General features: G+C 42.0%; 1 protein-coding gene across 7 annotated transcripts in view; it reads right to left on the bottom strand.

Moving 5' to 3' along the window:
- CEP128 (centrosomal protein 128) overlaps positions 1-18,457 on the bottom strand; it is a 185,055-nt gene that overhangs the window by 35,393 nt on the left and 131,205 nt on the right. For all 7 annotated transcript variants that reach the window (XM_083501440.1, XM_083501442.1, XM_083501441.1 and 4 more), the window contains one exon: positions 14,100-14,149. In XM_083501440.1, coding sequence (XP_083357566.1) covers positions 14,100-14,149 — 50 coding nt within the window. The remainder of the gene's footprint in view (positions 1-14,099; positions 14,150-18,457) is intronic.

Raw genomic sequence — 18,457 nt, 5'->3', positions numbered from 1 at the left:
AAGGAGCTGAAACATATACATGCATGAAAGGACAAAGGAGACTAAGGGTAAACGTTAATTAACTCCAAATTCCAGCAGCTCAACTGTGAAGACTGAGCAAGTTTAGAAGCAGGAATATTTTTTATTTACTATGGCTATGGCCTCTGAGCATCGAGGGGCATGTACAGCTAAACAAATAAGAATGATTGTGCATTTCAGATGCAAATTAAGTCAAAGATCTTCCACATTGCCTTCTAAGATGTTTCCAGACAAAAAAAACCCCATACTGGTTGTTTCCTTGGGTCACAGAAATGGGGGAACTTAATGATTACCTGTGATCTTCCCACTAAATGACACATTTCCTCTAATTAGTTTTGTGGTCTAAATTTGGAGTAGCAGGAATGTGTACCAGATTTACTTTCTCCCATATTGGATCCCAAAATAGAAACTGTACCCCAAGGATGGTCAAACTCTAACCAAGTGCTACTAAAAATCACAGTACTCTGGCTGCTATGTTCAAACTGAAAACTGCTTCTCCTCGCTTCCACGTACACACACAATATGATCCCACCCAATGGTAGATTATCCATTGAGGAAAAATCTCCTATTAATTCCCATTGAAGAAAGATCAATTGCTCACCCAGACTATTAGCGAGCAGTCATCTTAAAATGGGATAGTAAACTCTACCTTCACGTTTCGAGAAGGAATTCTCATTACACTGTCATGTCAAACCTAATAACCAAGAACAGAAAGGCTGCATCACCATTTGGTGCGCAAAATGTCAAGGAACCGGGCTGCTTTGCACATGACTAAATTCCTTTATGAAAGGAATGTCTGCATAGGAATGTGAATGAATCCCGCAAAGAGATCATCAAGTGGGATGATTGCACAAGTCTGTAGCTGGGGAACAACGATTCTAATTAAAGTATACATCTGCAGGGAAGCCCGGCCAATTGTGGCTTCCTCATAGGCATACATGCAGCAATGACAGGTGTTCTACACATGGGATTTACACAAATGCCTACATGGAAGACGCTTCTATGTAGTACAGGCCTGAACAACTTGAGAACCATCAAGCTGCATACAGCTCACCACCCATTACTTTGTGTCTGAAAACCCCCTTACATCTGCCCTTCCAGACAGGCAGGAGAAACAGGAAATTTCTTCAGCCTCTGCTAGACTGCCATTCATGGCTTTGGGGGCTGCATTCAACATGGTGGTGTGCTGCAGTGAGTAGGGACAGGACCTTTGCTGGTGTTGCTTCCTTTCTGAAGGAACCCTTTCTGGAGCCATCACTGCTCACTTTTGGGTGGGCAGACAAGCCTTACTTTTTCCAAGCCACAATTCTGGCCTAGCTGCAATAATTGCCATCACTTGCCACTACAGCAGCAAGAATTCTCATCGCAAAGTATTGGAAGACGCAGGATCTACCCACTCTGGAAGAATGGCAGATGAAGGTGATAGACTAAATGGGACTGGCTGAAATGACTGGCAGAATCCGAGACCAGGGGAAGGAGACGGCGGAAGAAGATTGGAATAAATTTAAAATTTATCTTAAGAAATATTGTAAAATTAATGAATGCTAAAATGTTGAGGTTTAAGAAAAAGGGGGATTACAGCGGTAAAGATTAAGTAAAAGAAAAGAATAAGGGAAAATTTGATTAAACCAAGGGGCAGGATTTGCTGAAACAAAGATGAAACTGGGATGCAGAAAGGGGAGATATGGGGAAGTCGGTGAAGTAAGTGTGTTTATTTGTTTGTATTGTGTATTGTCTGTGCTTATAAAAATTGTGAAAAATCAATAAAATTTTATAATAATAATAATAATAATAATAATAATAATAATAATTGCCATCACTTACCAACTCAATATACTTAACAACTCTTTCAATGTACATTGCTGGCGTTGCCTTTTAAAATACCAGGTGCCTGCTGATATTTTAAATGACGATGTTTTGAACTGCTTTGAGATTACTTTTTTACTTTTTAAACAATTATTTTAGTAAGTCATGTCCCCCTGCTCCTTTTAAGCTACATACATCCATTGAAAAAAAGGAAAAGGACCCCTGACTGTTAAGTCCAGACGCGAACGACTCTAGGGTTGCAGCGCTCATCTTGCTTTACTGGCCAAGGGAGCAGACATTTGTCCGCAGACAGTTTTTCCGGATCATGTGGCCAACATGACTAAGCCGCTGCTGGCGAAACCAGAGCAGCGCACGGAAATACAGTTTACCTTCCCGCCAGAGCGGTACCTATTTATCTACTTGCTCTTTGATGTGCTTTTGAACTGCTAGGTTGGCAGGAGCTGGGACCAAACAATGGGAGCTCACCCGGTCACGAGGATTTGAACTGCCGACCTTCCGATTGGCAAGCCCAAAGCTCAGTGGTTTAAACCACAGTGCCGCCCGTGTCCCACATACATTAATTACCAAACCAATAAATCATGGAAATAGGCCTTAGCTGAAGCCGTATTTCAGATGCTTAAGGACTGTCCTACATTTTGTCCCGTGCAGAAAGGAAGAGATTTTCTGGAGGACTGGAGGAAAGATAAAGGCAGTTAGAAACTAATGTGTTCTTTAATACTGTATCTTTTCATGCAAGAATGCCACTGAATTGAAGGCACAGTCCTAGGATTTCCAATTACTGCATAATGAAACCTAATAAGAATGGCTGTTTTTATCACGTGAAAAATAGAAGCAATTAGCAGATTAGGAAGGCTAGAATGTCAGTTGCCAACTATGTTGTGTGATATTATTCATTAATGTGTATTTGTTTAATCTCCAGTGGGCTCATAGTATTGTGTCAAGGTATTGGAACCACATTCACTTTTTAAAATTTTGGCCTACAATTCAATCCAATAAATGAAGCTGGGAAGGAAATGATGTCACCATGCATCAACAGACCATTTTCAATTTAATATAAATGCATGTGGAACCAGGAACAAAATGTTGCCCTTTAACAGGAGTGTTTCTGTTCAGAGTTCCAGTGAGACAGCAAACCACTCTTGCAAACAGAGGCGTAAGAACGGCATTTTATTCCCCCATCCCATATTAAACATTCCGTACTGATCATGTTCAGTCCTCATTGGACTATATGGAGTATTCTTACTTTATGACTTCCATTTCTTTCCTTTGGGGTCCCCCTGATCGCATGGATACCCTCTTTCTTGCTTCCCAACAATCCTGTTTTGGTTAGAGTTCAGTTGGCACTCACCACTTGAGTTTGCTGTTAAGAGGGAGTGAGACTTTTGCATATGGAGTTATGTAAAGCTGCAGTCCTAAGACACACTGACTAGGTAGTCATGGGACTTATTTCTGAGTCAATATGCTGAGGATTACCCTGTAAGAAATATTTAACATGCTACTGTTCAAATGGAATGGAAACAGAAAGACAATATGGAAACGGTGCACAGAGAAGCTTCGCGCAAGAGGAAAGGGCCAAACAAAAGATCCTTGGCTCTCAAATGTGTGGTGATGAAGTTGCTTGGGAAAAACCAAATGGGTTGGGTCTCAAAAAGCCCACTGCATGAAATAGTGAATAATCTGGAAAAAGATTATACATTCCACACATTATGTAACTATGCCAATAGTGTAGCCAATTTCTTTTGGAAGATAAGCCTGGATAGCTCAGTTGGTTACAGCTTGGTGCTGATAATGCCAACGTTGCAGGTTCGATCCCCATATGGGACAGCTGCATATTCCTGCACTACAGAGGGTTGGACTAGATGATCCTCAGGGTCCCTTTCAACTCTACAGTTCTATGATTCCAATATGGGTAGATACCAAAAAGATCGATGACCCAGATTCTGCATGGAAGACTTCACATATTTAATCTATCCACTCTCATACCCATGTAAACTTTCTATGGGCCCACTCTAGATGCGCACAAGAACAACAGCCACACATGGAAACCCTGTGGAGCTGAACAGAACCCATCTGCCCAAAATCAGGGTGGGAAAAAAATCAAGTAAAAATGCTTTGAATCAATTCAGTATCTAAATAATATCAAGGCTCCTGGTTTTATTAACTTTAATCTGCAGCAGACCAAAAAGTAGGTAGAATCTAAAGGAATAGATTTTATCCCAGGGAATAAAGAAGGTCCTATAGCTAATATACTATGTTAGAACAATGTGCTATTTGGTTCCTTTTCTCTAGATCTGCTAGGAACTTTTATGTTCTTCAGCAAATCATTTTTATGTTAATTTCAGTTCCTAAGTGGTGAAGTCATAACAATCACACCTACTCTGTCTAACATGCCAACTGACTTGCCTCTTACCCATCTGTTTATATAGCAACTCGTACAACTGCTAGTTGCCTAATGACTACAAGAGCAGTCCTTAAAGCCAATTTATACATCCAAGATAATTAAGTAATACTGTCTTGTTGGGATTCCGATTGTGCGGCTTCAGATTTCAGGTGGGGGATTACATGCCTGCATGTTTTCACATGTATAAAACCTCCTGCACAACAAGACCAACATATCTGAGGTAGGGCTAGCCTAGAATCTCTCAAGGGCTGGATACACAACATTTTTATTATGCAGGAGATCATATGAACATGCAAAATACCCCACTGCGATCTGGAAAATGAACCACGTGATTAACGTGTGTATCCCCTCTTGGACATTTTTGCTCTTGAAAAGTAGATATATATTCCCTCTGCCCTACAGATATTGTAGGATCTTCTGCCTACAACCAACAGCTTCGCGCAAAGACCAACTTCATATAGGAGTGAAAGGATATCTTCCAGCCACAGCTGCTGGCCAGAGGACCAAAAGTTGTCAGGAATTTTGCCCCCCCTCTCTTTCTCAGGAAAACTGACAGCCTCTCTCTAGTAACGCCAGAAGGGTCTGGATATTTTAGGGGTGTTTATGAACAATTTGTGCAAACAAACAAACCACCATTCCTTTGACTAAAACAATACATATTTTTGTGAGTTCCCACAAATTTTGGGAATACAGAACTGCGCAAACCAACTTACATTCCAGATCTACAGATCAATGGACCCACTAATTCTTTGTGACATCCTGATACCTTCAGTGTTGCATGACATACTCAGCACAGAGTCTTGATTTGAAAGCACGACAGTCCGATTTCTCTGCACTCTCGGCATCTGAACCTAGTTCAAAGCTCAGGCTCCGCACATTTCACTTTCAGCGAGAGTCTTTAATGACACTTGGAATTTAAGTAAAACATAAACATTTGTTACCCTGTGAGTCCCCCCACCCCGGGCCAAAATCATTTCCCAAATGGAAAACACACTGATGGAAAGAAGAAGAAAATCAAGATATTCTAAAATATTCAGTGTAACACAGTCATTAAAAAAAACAATAGAATCACAGAATTGTGGAGTTGGAAGGGACCACAAGGGTCATCTAGTCCAACCCCCTGCAATGCAGGAATCTTTTTGCCCTGGGTGGGGCTTCAACAGAGGACCATGAGATTAAGAGTCTCATGTTCTACCAACTAAACCAGGCATCCCCAAACTCGGCCCTCCAGATGTTTTGGGACTACAATTCCCATCATCCCCGACCACTGGTCCTGTTAGCTAGGGATAATGGGAGTTGTAGTCCCAAAACACCTGGAGGGCTGAGTTTGGGGATGCCTGAACTAAACTATCTCAGGCTGATACTATTTTCTGGTGCCCTATTTTTGAACCATTCTCTTAAAACTGAATGAGCCCCAAACTTAATTGGGGTCAGGGGGAACAAGAGTGAAAGGATGAAACTGGATTTGTCAGATCCAAATTCAATGTATATTTTCCTTTGGGCATGGTGATATTGGGAAAGTTTTCATTCCAAGTTGTTCAGCTTTGCATGTACTAATTGTGGAACAGTATGTCCATAGCAGAAGGGGCGGGGAGACTCATTTTCAAAGCCTTAAAACTGCACCTTGCCTGGGACTAGAATGGACAATGGGCAGTAAAAGATGCAGCTACTTTAAAATAATCAAGTATTTAAAAAGCCATGTCCCTCTTCATGCAAAAAAGGAGAGCAAGGATCAAGAAGGGAGCTGAAGCTCCCTCTGCTGGCCTCTGCAGGATTTCACAAAATTTCAACAGCATATGAAAAGAATATTTCTTAAAAAGCTGAGCACAAAAGAATAAATCCAGATTTCTTTGCTTTTGATAAACACCAGCAGCTTTATTATACAACATGTTCACAAGCCACGTCGCAATATAAACATTCTAGACTAGACATAACACAACCATTCTTCCTTTTCCAAAGTTGGCATGTGACTGAACTTTCTGGAGCAAATGTTATCATCACTAGCAAGCTCGCCAGCTTTTTTTCCCCCCTTCAGACCTGAATGTTTCATATGTAATATTCCTGAGAACAGCAAAAAGATGTTCTCCCTAGACACACAGCATTAAAGCCTAAATTGTATATACGCTTCGTAGCATGGCTGGCCATTTGTGTGGTGCAGCTCCCCACGTGGCTGTGGCAATTTCAACCACATCATCACGTGTGCCTGAAAGAGAGATAGCTAAAATCATTGCAACCATGTGGGAAGCTGCTTTGTGTAAATAGCTTTCTGCACAGAGCAGCCTCCATGTCTTCAGCAGGTGCCATGCCAGAAGGTGAACGTGTGAGTCTGCCCTGCGCTATTCTTAATTAAAACAAACTAGAAACTTCAGGTCAAAGATGTGATTAGTTAGCTCTTTGATTCTGAAGAAGAAGAGTTTGGATTTGATATCCCGCTTATCACTACCCTAAGAAGTCTCAAAGCAGCTAACATTCTCCTTTCCCTTCCTCCCCCACAACAAACACTCTGTGAGGTGAGTGAGGCTGAGAAACTTCAAGAAGTGTGACTAGACCAAGGTCACCCAGCAGCTGCATGTGGAGGAGCGGAGACGCGAACCCGGTTCCCCAGATTACGAGTCTGTCGCTCTTAACCACTACACCACACTGGTTCGCATTCTCTGATTCTCTGAGAATCTGATCCTCTGATTCTCTGACCTATAATCCTCCAAAATCCAAAGCCCTCTGTCAGGTCTGCTCTATTCTTCCTACAAACACATGGGCTTTTGTGTTCTGTATGAAACTTTCCCCCCAGCTTCCATTTCTCTTCGGCTCTTAACATTCTCAACTCTTATATTCCTAGTCCTTCTACTTATCCTTTTCACAGATTCAAATAAAGTTCCCACTCTGCCTCCACCTTTCTTCACCCATCTGTCTCAAAATGTCCCCTTCTCTCCCTTAACTTAGACCTTCAGGTTCCCAGCTTACATGGCAGATCCAACCCCAGCATACAGCTTCTCTCAGGTTGTGAAAGTTTTCTCCAAACTGACCTTTCATTTACCTTCACAGACCCATAATAAGAATAAAATTCTTTACCTCTCTGTGACATCACAATAAGTCAGCCAATAGCTACAAAGTAGGCAGGGAGGTTAAACAGCCAGTTTTCACTCTGTTCATATTAGGTGTGGCAAAATATATGAAATATAATTTGCTCAAAAAGCAGTGCTTAGCAACTGATTGCCTATATACAGCTACAAGCTGGCCTGGGAATAAATGCCACCCTTGCCCATGGGCATACCAAGGCCACTAGCCCAGAGGGGGCACAAAAACCACACCTCTCCATTCTGGCTCGGAGTGGCTAGCAGCATGTCCATTCACATGCTTAGACAGACAGACCAATGGAGGAGGGAGGTCAAAAGAAATATAGTGGACCCTTGGGTTATGTTACCTTCGGGTAACGTAATCCTCGGGTTGCAAACACAGTACCCCAGGAAGTGTATATTTCCAGGTTTTGCCTCACGCACATGCGCAGAAGCGCTCAATTGCACTGTACACATGTGCAGAAGGGCGCCTCTGATTACGAAGTTTTCAGGATGCAGCTGGGTCTCCAGAACAGATCCAGTTCATAACCGGAGGTACCACTGTAAAAAATTGTCCAATGGACCTTAGAGACCAACTAAGGAGGGAGATGTGAGCAGAGCAGGCCCAACCCCAATGGTCATACAGAGAGTCAGTAGCAGAGTGCAACAGTTTCTGGTCCATGGTCTCTCGCAGCTTCAGAGGCACCGATACAGCTCTCTGCCAAGGGCGTAAGGGAGCCTAGGTATGCCTCTGCCCTCGCCTAACCTTTCTCTTCCCTGGTTGCTAGTGGCGGTGGCAACCGTGAACATGCACAATACGAGTAGTGATGTCACTACTGCTAATTACCTGGGTTGGAATAGGAATGTATCATTTTCCCTGTTAGTTCTTCCCTGGCTCAGAATGTAAAGTAACATTCTGCACATGGTTTTCAACTCCCCTTAAAATTCCATCTTCTTCCCAGTGAAGAGCTAGACACCAATGACAACTCAGAGCTACACACACACACACACACACACACACACACACACACACACACACGGCATCTTGTTAAGGCTTCAAGAAACAATGCAGTTTCTTCCAAACTACTGCCACAATAGTTTGGCCTTTGAGGGCTTTTGCCTCTGTATGAGCTGCCATTAGCAAAATTAGAGCGAATGTTGATGGGACTACCTGAAAAGCAGAGGTGCTTTTTAGGAGCAACAAAAGTTAAGGTAAAGCAAAAAGGACTACACCATTATTACAAACTGGGAGAGAATTCTAGGGAAACAAATGAGCTTTTCCCAAATGCTTGCAAAGAGACCTTGACAAATACAGAGCTGATTCCAAACCCGGGCCCTCATTACACATCACCAGTGTCAGCTATGTCTTTCATGTGCAGTGACTGAAGGGGTCGAAGGCAACAGTTCCTCCACAGGAGGAACTGTTGCCTACCTACTGCTTTAAAAATATTGATTATGAAATATATAAAGAACTAAAATGGCATATATCCTTTAAAAATATGCTTATTGATTCCCCATAAGAAGAGAATAAGCAGCATTATGGCACATGGGCCATGCCAATAGGGCCACTAGAACTCAACCAGACTCTTAAATGTAGCTAATAGGTCTGCTCAATTGCTAGTTAAACTCTGTTTTGTCTTTACTTTTATTGGGTGCTGGAGCAGGCCCTACTTGCCCAGTCACGAAACGTTTCAAAGTCTTGTTCCCAAGGATTTACTAAAGAAGCCATTTCCATTTTCACCAAAATCTTATGCATGGCATGTGTTCAAATACAACATATTTCTGAGGAAGCTCATTTAGAATTGAGCTGAAAGTAGAAGAGTCCTGAGATTTTGTGGAAGACTGATCACTGACCTCAGACACAGGGCTGGACAGATTCTGTGAAAATTATAAATTGCTTGCTACATGCATCAGGGTCATTTAGCTTACCTGAGGCAAAGGTGCCTACTGCTTTGAAAAACCTCAATAATGGTGTGACAGTGCTATCCAATGAACTGAAATCAATTGGACTCACTCCTAGGAAATTAGAAAGAGGATTGTAACCTGACTGTGGTTTCTTTGTGGCCTCCCACTCAACATCAAACTTCAGTGGCCACGACTGCCAGTATCAGATCATTACAAACAGCCTCAAACTATTTCCTGGCGTGGTCATACAAAGCTGCCTTATACCGAGACAGGCAATCTAACTCAGTCCGGTCAATTCTGGCTGGTAGCAGCTCTCCAGGGCCTCCGGCAAAAAGTCTAGCGGCTAGCCCATCACCTACTGGTTGGTTAGAGAGTGGTGCTGATAATGCCAAGGATGCAGGTTTGATCCCCGTATGAGGCAGCCACATATCCCTGCATTTCAGGAGGTTGGACTAGATGGTCCTCAGGGTCTCTTTGAACTCTACAATTTTATGAATCTATGGCCATTTAACTGGAGATGCTGGGAGTTAAACTTCTGCACAAGAAATATGTACTTCACCACTGAGTCAAATCTTCCAAGTGTTCTGTGTGTTCTCAGCACATGAGCCAAGCATGACTGATCTGCTCTAATGTGACAATATATGAAAAGAACTAAATTATAATTAAAGTCAGGAGAACAGCTTCTCCTTTGGCTGAGGCAGGAAAGAAGTGGGGAGGCTGCAGAAGAGGACGTGGCTTTCTTGGAGATTGCCCTTTCGGCTTTGCTGTGCATTTGTTTCTTTATCTTGAGCCATGGAGAGAGGCAAAGGAGATAACCACGGGAAACCTGTGCTTCAATTCTTCTATATAAAGAATGGCCTGTTTTCATCCATGGAGACACTCTGCTCTTATTATCTCGATGAATTAAAGCACCACTGAAGATTTCTTTTTTGTTTTATGTAGTGAGCTCAAACCCAGTCAGTTGCCGAACTTCAATATTTTCCGCAGACACACACATTACTCTCAGAGCATCCTATTTGCAGGCTTTATTTTGCTATAAATTTGAGTTTAAAATTAAGTTGCACATTTCTGGTAAAACAAAGTGCTAAAACTTAATGATCACTGAAACTTTAGTGAAACTGTGTTTTACTAGGTTCACTTCTCTGTTCTCCTGAGATTGTAACAGGGCAGTAAATTGAGAACTGATAGCCTAATTGGCTGAAGACCCTGCTTACCCTTTGGCAGCAGGGCAAGGCTGAAAGATTACAGCACAAAGCTAATTTTATCCTGTCTACAATCAGTGAAAGCAGAGACTAAAAAGACCCATTAGGGTAGTCAGTCAACCTCTTAGACAATGTAAAATTGTTACTTTCACAGAACACTTTCCCTATAACTTTTGTCTAGCTCTGGTTTCAAATGATAATTAATGGACCTTTATCTTTTGAGAGTCTCCAGACCTAGAACAAAAATATTTTCTCTGTGGTGTTTGGTTCAAGTTTACTTTCTCAGCAGCTGGTGATGTGGGGGCGGAATTTAGCCACTGCTACTGAGTAGCAACTTTGGGAAAAAGGACCTTCCTAAGCATTATGTTAAGGAGAAGGTAGCAAAGGCTAGGAGGAGAAGGGCTAGCAAAGGAGAAGGGTTAGTGCTGGCCAGCCTGGCTGACTAGCCAATAGCATCTCCCAAGGGCCACTGACATCATTGGTCTGCACCTACATTAGGCAGTGATGGCCAATCGGGAAGCACATACTTGCTTAATCCTTTGATAGCTGCTCCTTTCCTTGGCTCTGCTCAAGCAAGGATGTGGTGTCCACCGTTCCCTCAGTTGCTGCTCAGTGATGGTGGCCAGGAATTGGTTCTACCATGGCAAATATTTAGCCAAGCAAAGTTGATGCAACCACCACTAATTATGACTATGCAGAGAGATGAACTATTCCTCCCTATTGCCCCCAAACATATTTAAATTGTTGCATTTGTATACTGCCCCTTCCTTCTTTCCTCCCTTCCGTCCAATGTCTCAAAGAGCTGTTTTAGCCTCATACAATCATGTGTGGTGAGATGTGTGCATGCACTCTGCATATGAGAGAGCACTGCCCAAATGTACATGAAAAACCTTACTGTTAATTGGGAATCTGAAGCATTATTTCCCCTCATTCAAAAGCTACAATCTTCACTTCGGCACATTTCCCTTGCTTTTCATTCTATCACAAAGCTGACCAGGAGAGCAGATGCTTTTCCTGGCCTGTAGATGTGAAGATGTACAGGGCATGGTAGCAACCTGACTACCTCTACCGGCCCAGTGCTGAGCAAAGGTGCAAAGCTGCCTCCAGCGTCTGGCCTGAAAGCACATTCACAGCACCTAAGACAACCTGCTCCTAACATACATAAACATACATAATAATTCATAAACATTTTTACATGCTCATAGCTTCACCTGTAAGAGGTGCCAAGGCTTGAATGAAATGCAGCAATTAAGGGAAGGGGGAATAATACATTGTAAAATAAGAAATAGAGAACAAGATAGATCAATAAATCTCTTTTCTAATCTATAGAACCCTGAGATAAATCTATTCAGGGTTTTTTTCATTTGGGAAGGAAATGTAGTTCTGTAAACTCCAAATCTGTGTTGCCATTGTTGGGGCCTTCTTCATATGTCAATGTTATATTTTCTACTATTATTGTATTTAAGCTCCCTTTTAGATTTACCCTCTCCACTAAATGCAGACTTGCTCCCTTTTAGATTTACCCCCTCCCCTAAATGCAGGAATGTCTTCAGAAATCTGGTATCCCTTAAATCCTATATTTATGATCAATGCCAATGTTACGTTAAAGACTTGCATAATAACTGCAAAAAACAAGTTACTGAATCCTTACTTTCCTTCTGTTTGTAAAAAGAAAAGCTATATTAAGAACTTTAGCAACACTGACAAAAATGGAATGGAAAAGGATTTTATGAACAAGGGAGTTTATTTTTTAAAAATGTGTAGATACGCTGAATTAATGCACACCAGCAGGTACTGATGAATTCAGTCAACCTTGGCAAGTCTCATGAACACTGGCGTTGCTATTTGAGGACTCGTGGCAAACTGATGTCATCTCAAGGGATTAGCAAATGTGAAATTGCATGAATGTCAGGCAGGGAGGTGGGAGCCCTGCCATAGAGACGAACCAATACAGTCCTGATCCCCTATTGCACATGCTTTCTAAGCATTAGCCAAACTACAGAAGAGGCCAAACTACAGAAAATTAAAAATGGGGGGAAGAAAGAACGTCAAGGGCAATGGAATTATTTATAATACACATGGTTTTAAGACAACAAACCCTGCCCGACTAAAACCGGTTTACTAAAATTGAATTCATATGCCTGTATTTCAGCAAAAAAAATTCTGACAGCCCAAAATTGCATTCTCAAAAAAAGTAAGATCACCAAGTTAAAGGCAGTGGCATGATCCAACTTGGGAACTTGCAATACCATATCTTAGACCTTACACTATAACCAGGATATGAGAGAGGTGGATGTGGGCAGCAAAAACAAAATAAAGTGGCCCCAGGTAACAGGCTGGGGTTAGATGTGATTCCTAGAATAGCAAATGTTGAAAACTGCTACAGGCACATCTTTTGCACAGGGGAAAACAAAGTTCTGCTGGAATTTCTTTATAGTGAATTTATGCCAGCATGCAGTAATACCTACAAAAGCAAGTTAAGATATTGTTCAAGATTTTCATCATACAGCGGTACCTTAATTATCAAACTTAATCCATTCCAGGAGTCCATTTGACTCCTGAAACCATTTGAAAACCAAGGCGCAGCTTCCGATTGGCTGCAGGAGCTTCCTGCACTCAGTCGGAAGCCACAAAAGCCACGTCGGACCTTCGGCTTCCAAAAAACGTTTGCAAACCAGAACACACACTTCCAGGTTTGCAGTGTCCGGGAGCCAAGCCGTTCAAGTACCAAGGTACCACTGTACATATAAAGGAGTGGGCAGTAGCTATAAATGTGGATGATGCAAAATGGAAAGATGCCATTACATTACAGAAGAAACAGAAAATTCAGAACAATCATGAACTGGAGTACCAAAAAAATGGCAACAATATCAAATATCGCAAACATACACATACCCATTATGCTAATGCCCTGTTTCCTCCAGCAATGCATAGTCCAAATAAATCTAATGGGTATTCGGCAATAAAATATTTACACATTCCTTCTAGCATGATACAACACCAGCCCTGCTTCTCTTTAAAGAAACTGCCTTTTCTTGTTCTCTACAGAAGAGTGTTCTCTGTTTAGTTCTTACTACCTTCCACTTATGAATATGTATCATCAACACCAATTTAAAAATATGAACTTCCAAAATAGCCACACTAAGTACAGCTTTGGCTGTGTGGGGGGAGGCCTCTTTTTGCTGATGGGCTGGATCTGCTGTCCACAGGCTTTGGGAAGACATGGCTTGAGTTTCAGTTGTGGCTACAGCGTGTGTAGATCAGACAAACAGCAGATTCTAAAAACACAGGATGAGATGCTGTAAGCTGGTTAGGTTGGCTATATTATCTAATTATTGGCTGGCAATCAGCAACCAGCACCCACACAATCCAACTGCTGAGCCATCATTGTCAAACCACAGCATGGTTCATGAGAGAGACAATTTTGGATAGTCGTAATTATGAATACATAATGTGGAAAGGTTAAAAGGTAAAATATGAGAAGCTGCCACATAACGAGTCCTTCAGCCCAGAACTGTATTTCCTGACAGGCACCATCTATTCAGAGTCTCATGCTGGGTCTCTCCATCCTTGTGCCATCTCATTTTAAAGCGACTGAATCAGGCACTTTCCATGTGTAGACAGTATGTTATACCACTGAGCTGCAGCCTTTCCTCTGCTGGAAGGCTACTGCAATCAAATAAATGAAAATACCTGCAGAGCACCTATTTCTTCCTCCTTCCTGAGAGTCTTCTCCAGTAGATCTGCATATTCAAAAAAGAAAAAAAAGAACATCAAGAAAAGGGAAACAATGTGCCTTATGAATTGATGCAAATGAGCAGGTACATAAATGCTGCCAAACTTGAACCATCCCCAAACTAAAAGAAATCAGAAAATCAGCCTCATTATCTCACAGGAGGCTAGGATTCAGTAAACAGAGTTTCAAATTAGAGGTACTTATAATTATAAGCCAGATGTGCCACTCACTTGCTCATCAATTGATTCTGAGCAAGTCACTGATTGAGAAATTGTACCTGTTTCTTCCTTCCCTGCTATTATTCCCAACTACTGGTCCCACTCCTTTAGAAACCTGGCCCGGGTGGTGCCGTGTTTCTTGGGCATCTTTGCCACGCCACCTCAGCAAATGTAACAGCCCTGTACAGTATTTCCCTTTCTTAAGATGGGGGAGCAGCAGTGTTGTTCTATGGAGGCTTTGGGGCTCTCTTTCTCATGGACCTTTAAGGCCAAATACACAGTGATATTGTTCCACTGCAAGATGCTCTTTTCCATGATAAAAAGAGCAAAGCAGGGTTATCTTGGCTGATCAGATACTGTGGAGCAGGCCACAAGAGTGGGCCCTGTAGAGACATCAAGCAGCAGGGGAGGGGAGGAAGAGGGGAGGGGCAAGTAAAAGATGAAGGCCTCCAGACATTGCAAAAATATTTGCACAGCTGACGTAAACACCTCATTCTGGGGTAAAAACAAAAGTTATAATTTTCTTCAAAAGTAGTTGAATTATATGTAGAAAGCTAAATATAGGTTGCCAAATGTGTCTCCCCCTAACCAGGAGGGAGGAAAGCATATTTGTCATTTATTTATTTAGATTATTTTAATCCACCAATCCCAGAGGCTGTGTATAAGCATACATTTAATCACAAAAATATTCAAATTTATATTCTATCCCCCCACAACTAAGTATTAAAATCCATGCCATTTTCTCATTGGGAAGAAAACAGAAGAAAGATTCATTAAATTAGAGCTTGCAAGTCAGAATGTAGAAATTTAGAAATTTCACTTGTGACCAGAGCAGGTCAGCTCTAGCCAGCACGAACAATGGACAGGGATGATGCAATGTTGGAGTAGAACAACATCGGGAGGCCACAGGCTCTCTACCTCTAGCCTACATCATAAAGTGAACTAGCCTACTGAAAAAAATGGCTTGGCAGCTCATACAAGTATACCGTGCAGGGAGCTACCACTGGAGAAGAATATAGAACACATTTATGAACACTAGGGATTTCAGTCTATACGGTAAGCTAGCCTTTTGGCATCGGACCACTATGGTTAGAGATAATATCAGGATCCTCTATCAAAGATCCTGCACAGATCATGAAATATTGAGCGACAGAAGCCTGCTATTCTTTCCTTTGAGCTGTTTAACTCTGGGTAAGTGGCATCACATCCTGCAAGCACAAAATGAGCATACTGCAACTATCTTTAAATGTATGGAACACCTCCACTATTTTCCTGGATATCAAAATCCCTAACAGCCCAGCTAAGAACTAACAGCCACAAACTATTAAACACAGGTAATATTTCTGTATATCTGCTGCAGACAGAGTTGAGCGTAAGCATGAGTTCCTTCATCCTCCAAACAAGATTAATATTTAGGAAGGCGCAACAAATTGGTAGGAGTTGAAAAGGACAGCCACTGAACAGGATCTTAAAACATTTGTCAGCACATTCTCCTATTTTATTATACCCATAAAAAGAAAGCACTATCCCTTGCTTGAGCTTAGGCTATTCAAAACAAATCACATGTGCTTCAGCTGGATTTTTTTATATATATAAAAAACCCCTTTCCAAATTCACCCAAAATCAACAGCCAATTCTTGTGTGGAAAATACGGGATCATATTTTAAATCATCTTACAATATGCACAAAACAGGCCATTGTCTAGCAGACTCCCTTCAGTTACGACTTAATTTGTGAATAATTAAGACACCTAAGCTTCTGCCTTGGTCTGCTGCCACCAATTGGCTAACAGGCTAGCTTAAGATGTTAGCCCAACTGTGGCATCAATCTCCTTCTGATCAGAAATCATGGCAGGAAACTTGTGGGGTAGAATTAAAAACAACATTCCAGAAGAACGGATACCCTTTGTGGTTTGTCTCAGACACTGAAACAACATGACAGTCGGCAGACAAATTCCCAAATACTAAATCAATGAGGTTTTCATATCCCATCATAAGTCTTGACTATGTGGGAAGCTGCTGTACAGGTCACTGAATGGCTCTATCCCCCCCCTCCAAAGTTCGGTTTTCTGTGAACCTACTATACACAAACAGAGTCAGATGAGCAAACTTAGAGAATGGACTCCTTTATCCTTTATGCCCCGTATGTGAGACACAGATAGGAGCAGTTTGTGCTTTCAGAAAATGGGTTGTTCATTAATATGCTGTAACTTTGATCCAAACTGATTAAGAAGCAGTTCAATTTGGTATCCATAAACCTCATTGCTGAAGCTGCTAAAAAATTGTGCCAATTGTGATTACGTACTTTGTGATGCGGAACAGCTGCTCCCTAGGACCTGAATGGAAAATACCTACCTATTCATTTCGGAAGGGACGCTGAGCAAGCAGTAGCTGGCAACAGACCTGGAATGTATTTCAAACTCTCTCAAATTCAGCAGATAAGTCCCTACCCTACCCTCTTGCAGCAGTTAATCTGGTGCATGTGTTTTAAACAGGCCTCTTTGTACTGGATGAATAAGAAATTATTTTCATTTTATGGTTGCACTGCTCAATTCTTCCTGTGCTGCCAATATGGGAAAATATATGTCCACTTTTAAAGATAGCACTGGTCAACAACAAATTTGTTGTCTGCGTTTTTTCAGCTGATTTAGGATGAATCTGATGTGCTGAATCCAAAAATCACATTGGTTTTGCTCAATCAGGTCAAGTTTTTGAGCTATGGCCACATGTCTTTTTTTACGTTTTTGTTCACATGTACGCTTGTGTGGAGCATTTTAGAAGAAGTTGGTGGGGGTAAAATGCCTTGTCAAATAATTGTTTTGGTTGGAAATGATTATTTTAATGACAAGAAGTATTCAATAGTTCTGGGTGATTATGTCGAAAAGGGATCAGTTTGAAGTCATAAAACCTCGAAATCTTCCATAAATTGGTCCAGCAAAGCATAAAGTTGGGGGATCAAAACTAAGTTAATGGGGCAGCCGCCCCACGAAGTATCCTGATCTTCAATCAGCACGTCGTCCTGTAGCTCATTGTGATGAAATTCCAGTGCCTATCTTCGGAGAACTTCCTGACATTAGTGACAAAGATGCCTCCAGTGTTGAAGGACATGAAGAAGAAGTGGTTCTTGAAGATGATGCTCCACATCCATTTTCCCAAAAGGAGTTGAATGATCTAGTTCGCGACCTCAGCTTGTCAAAGGACTCTGCCGAACTGTTGGCATCCAGATTGAAGGAAAAAAACCTCCTCTCTGACAGTGCTCGCATCAGCTTCTTGCGCAACAGGCATCAAGAGTACCTCCGTTTTTTCTCGGAAGAGAAGGACTTGGTATACTGTGCAGATACTGTGCAGCTTCTGCTCAAGCTTGGAGTGCCACAGTATGAACCCAAAGATTGGAGACTGTTCATTGACAGCAGCAAGTGATTACTGAAATGTGTTCTGCTACACAACGGCAACCAGTTTGCCTCTATACCCCTGGCTCACTCGACTACACTGAAGGAGAACTATGAAGCGGTGAAGTATGTGCTGGAGAAAATTGGTTATGATCAGCATAAGTGGTTTATTTGTGTTGACCTGAAGATGGTGAACTTTTTGTTGGGACAACAGTCTGGCTTCACCAAGTACCCATGTTTTCTGTGCATGTGGGATAGTAGGGACCGTGCTCAGCATTACACGAAGAAGGACGGGCCTGTGCGGGAGGAATTGGTGCCTTGCAAAGAAAGGAACGTCATCAACGACCCTCTGGTGGACAGAGACAGAATACTCTTCCCACCGCTGCACATCAAGCTCGACTTAATCAAGCAGTTCACCAAGGCTCTGGGCAAGGATGGTGACTGCTTCATTTACTTGTGCCAGGCTTTTCCAGGATTGACCATGGAGAAGTTGAAAGCTGGCATCTTTGACGGTCCTCAGATCCGTCAGCTCATCAGAGATCCAGAGTTCGGAAACTCAATGAACGAAGTGGAACTGGAAGTGTGGAAGGCATTTGTTCTGGTAGTGAAGACCTTTCTTGGCAACAATAAGGCCAGAAACTACGCAGAACTTGTCAACAACATGCTGACTGCTTTCAGAAACCTGGGCTGCAACATGAGCATCAAGATG

The sequence above is a fragment of the Podarcis liolepis genome, assembly GCF_965112155.1.
Source record: "Podarcis liolepis genome assembly, chromosome: 1".
In the NCBI taxonomy this organism is placed as follows: Eukaryota; Metazoa; Chordata; class Lepidosauria; order Squamata; family Lacertidae; genus Podarcis; species Podarcis liolepis.
This window is presented reverse-complemented; position numbering and strand designations above follow the sequence as displayed.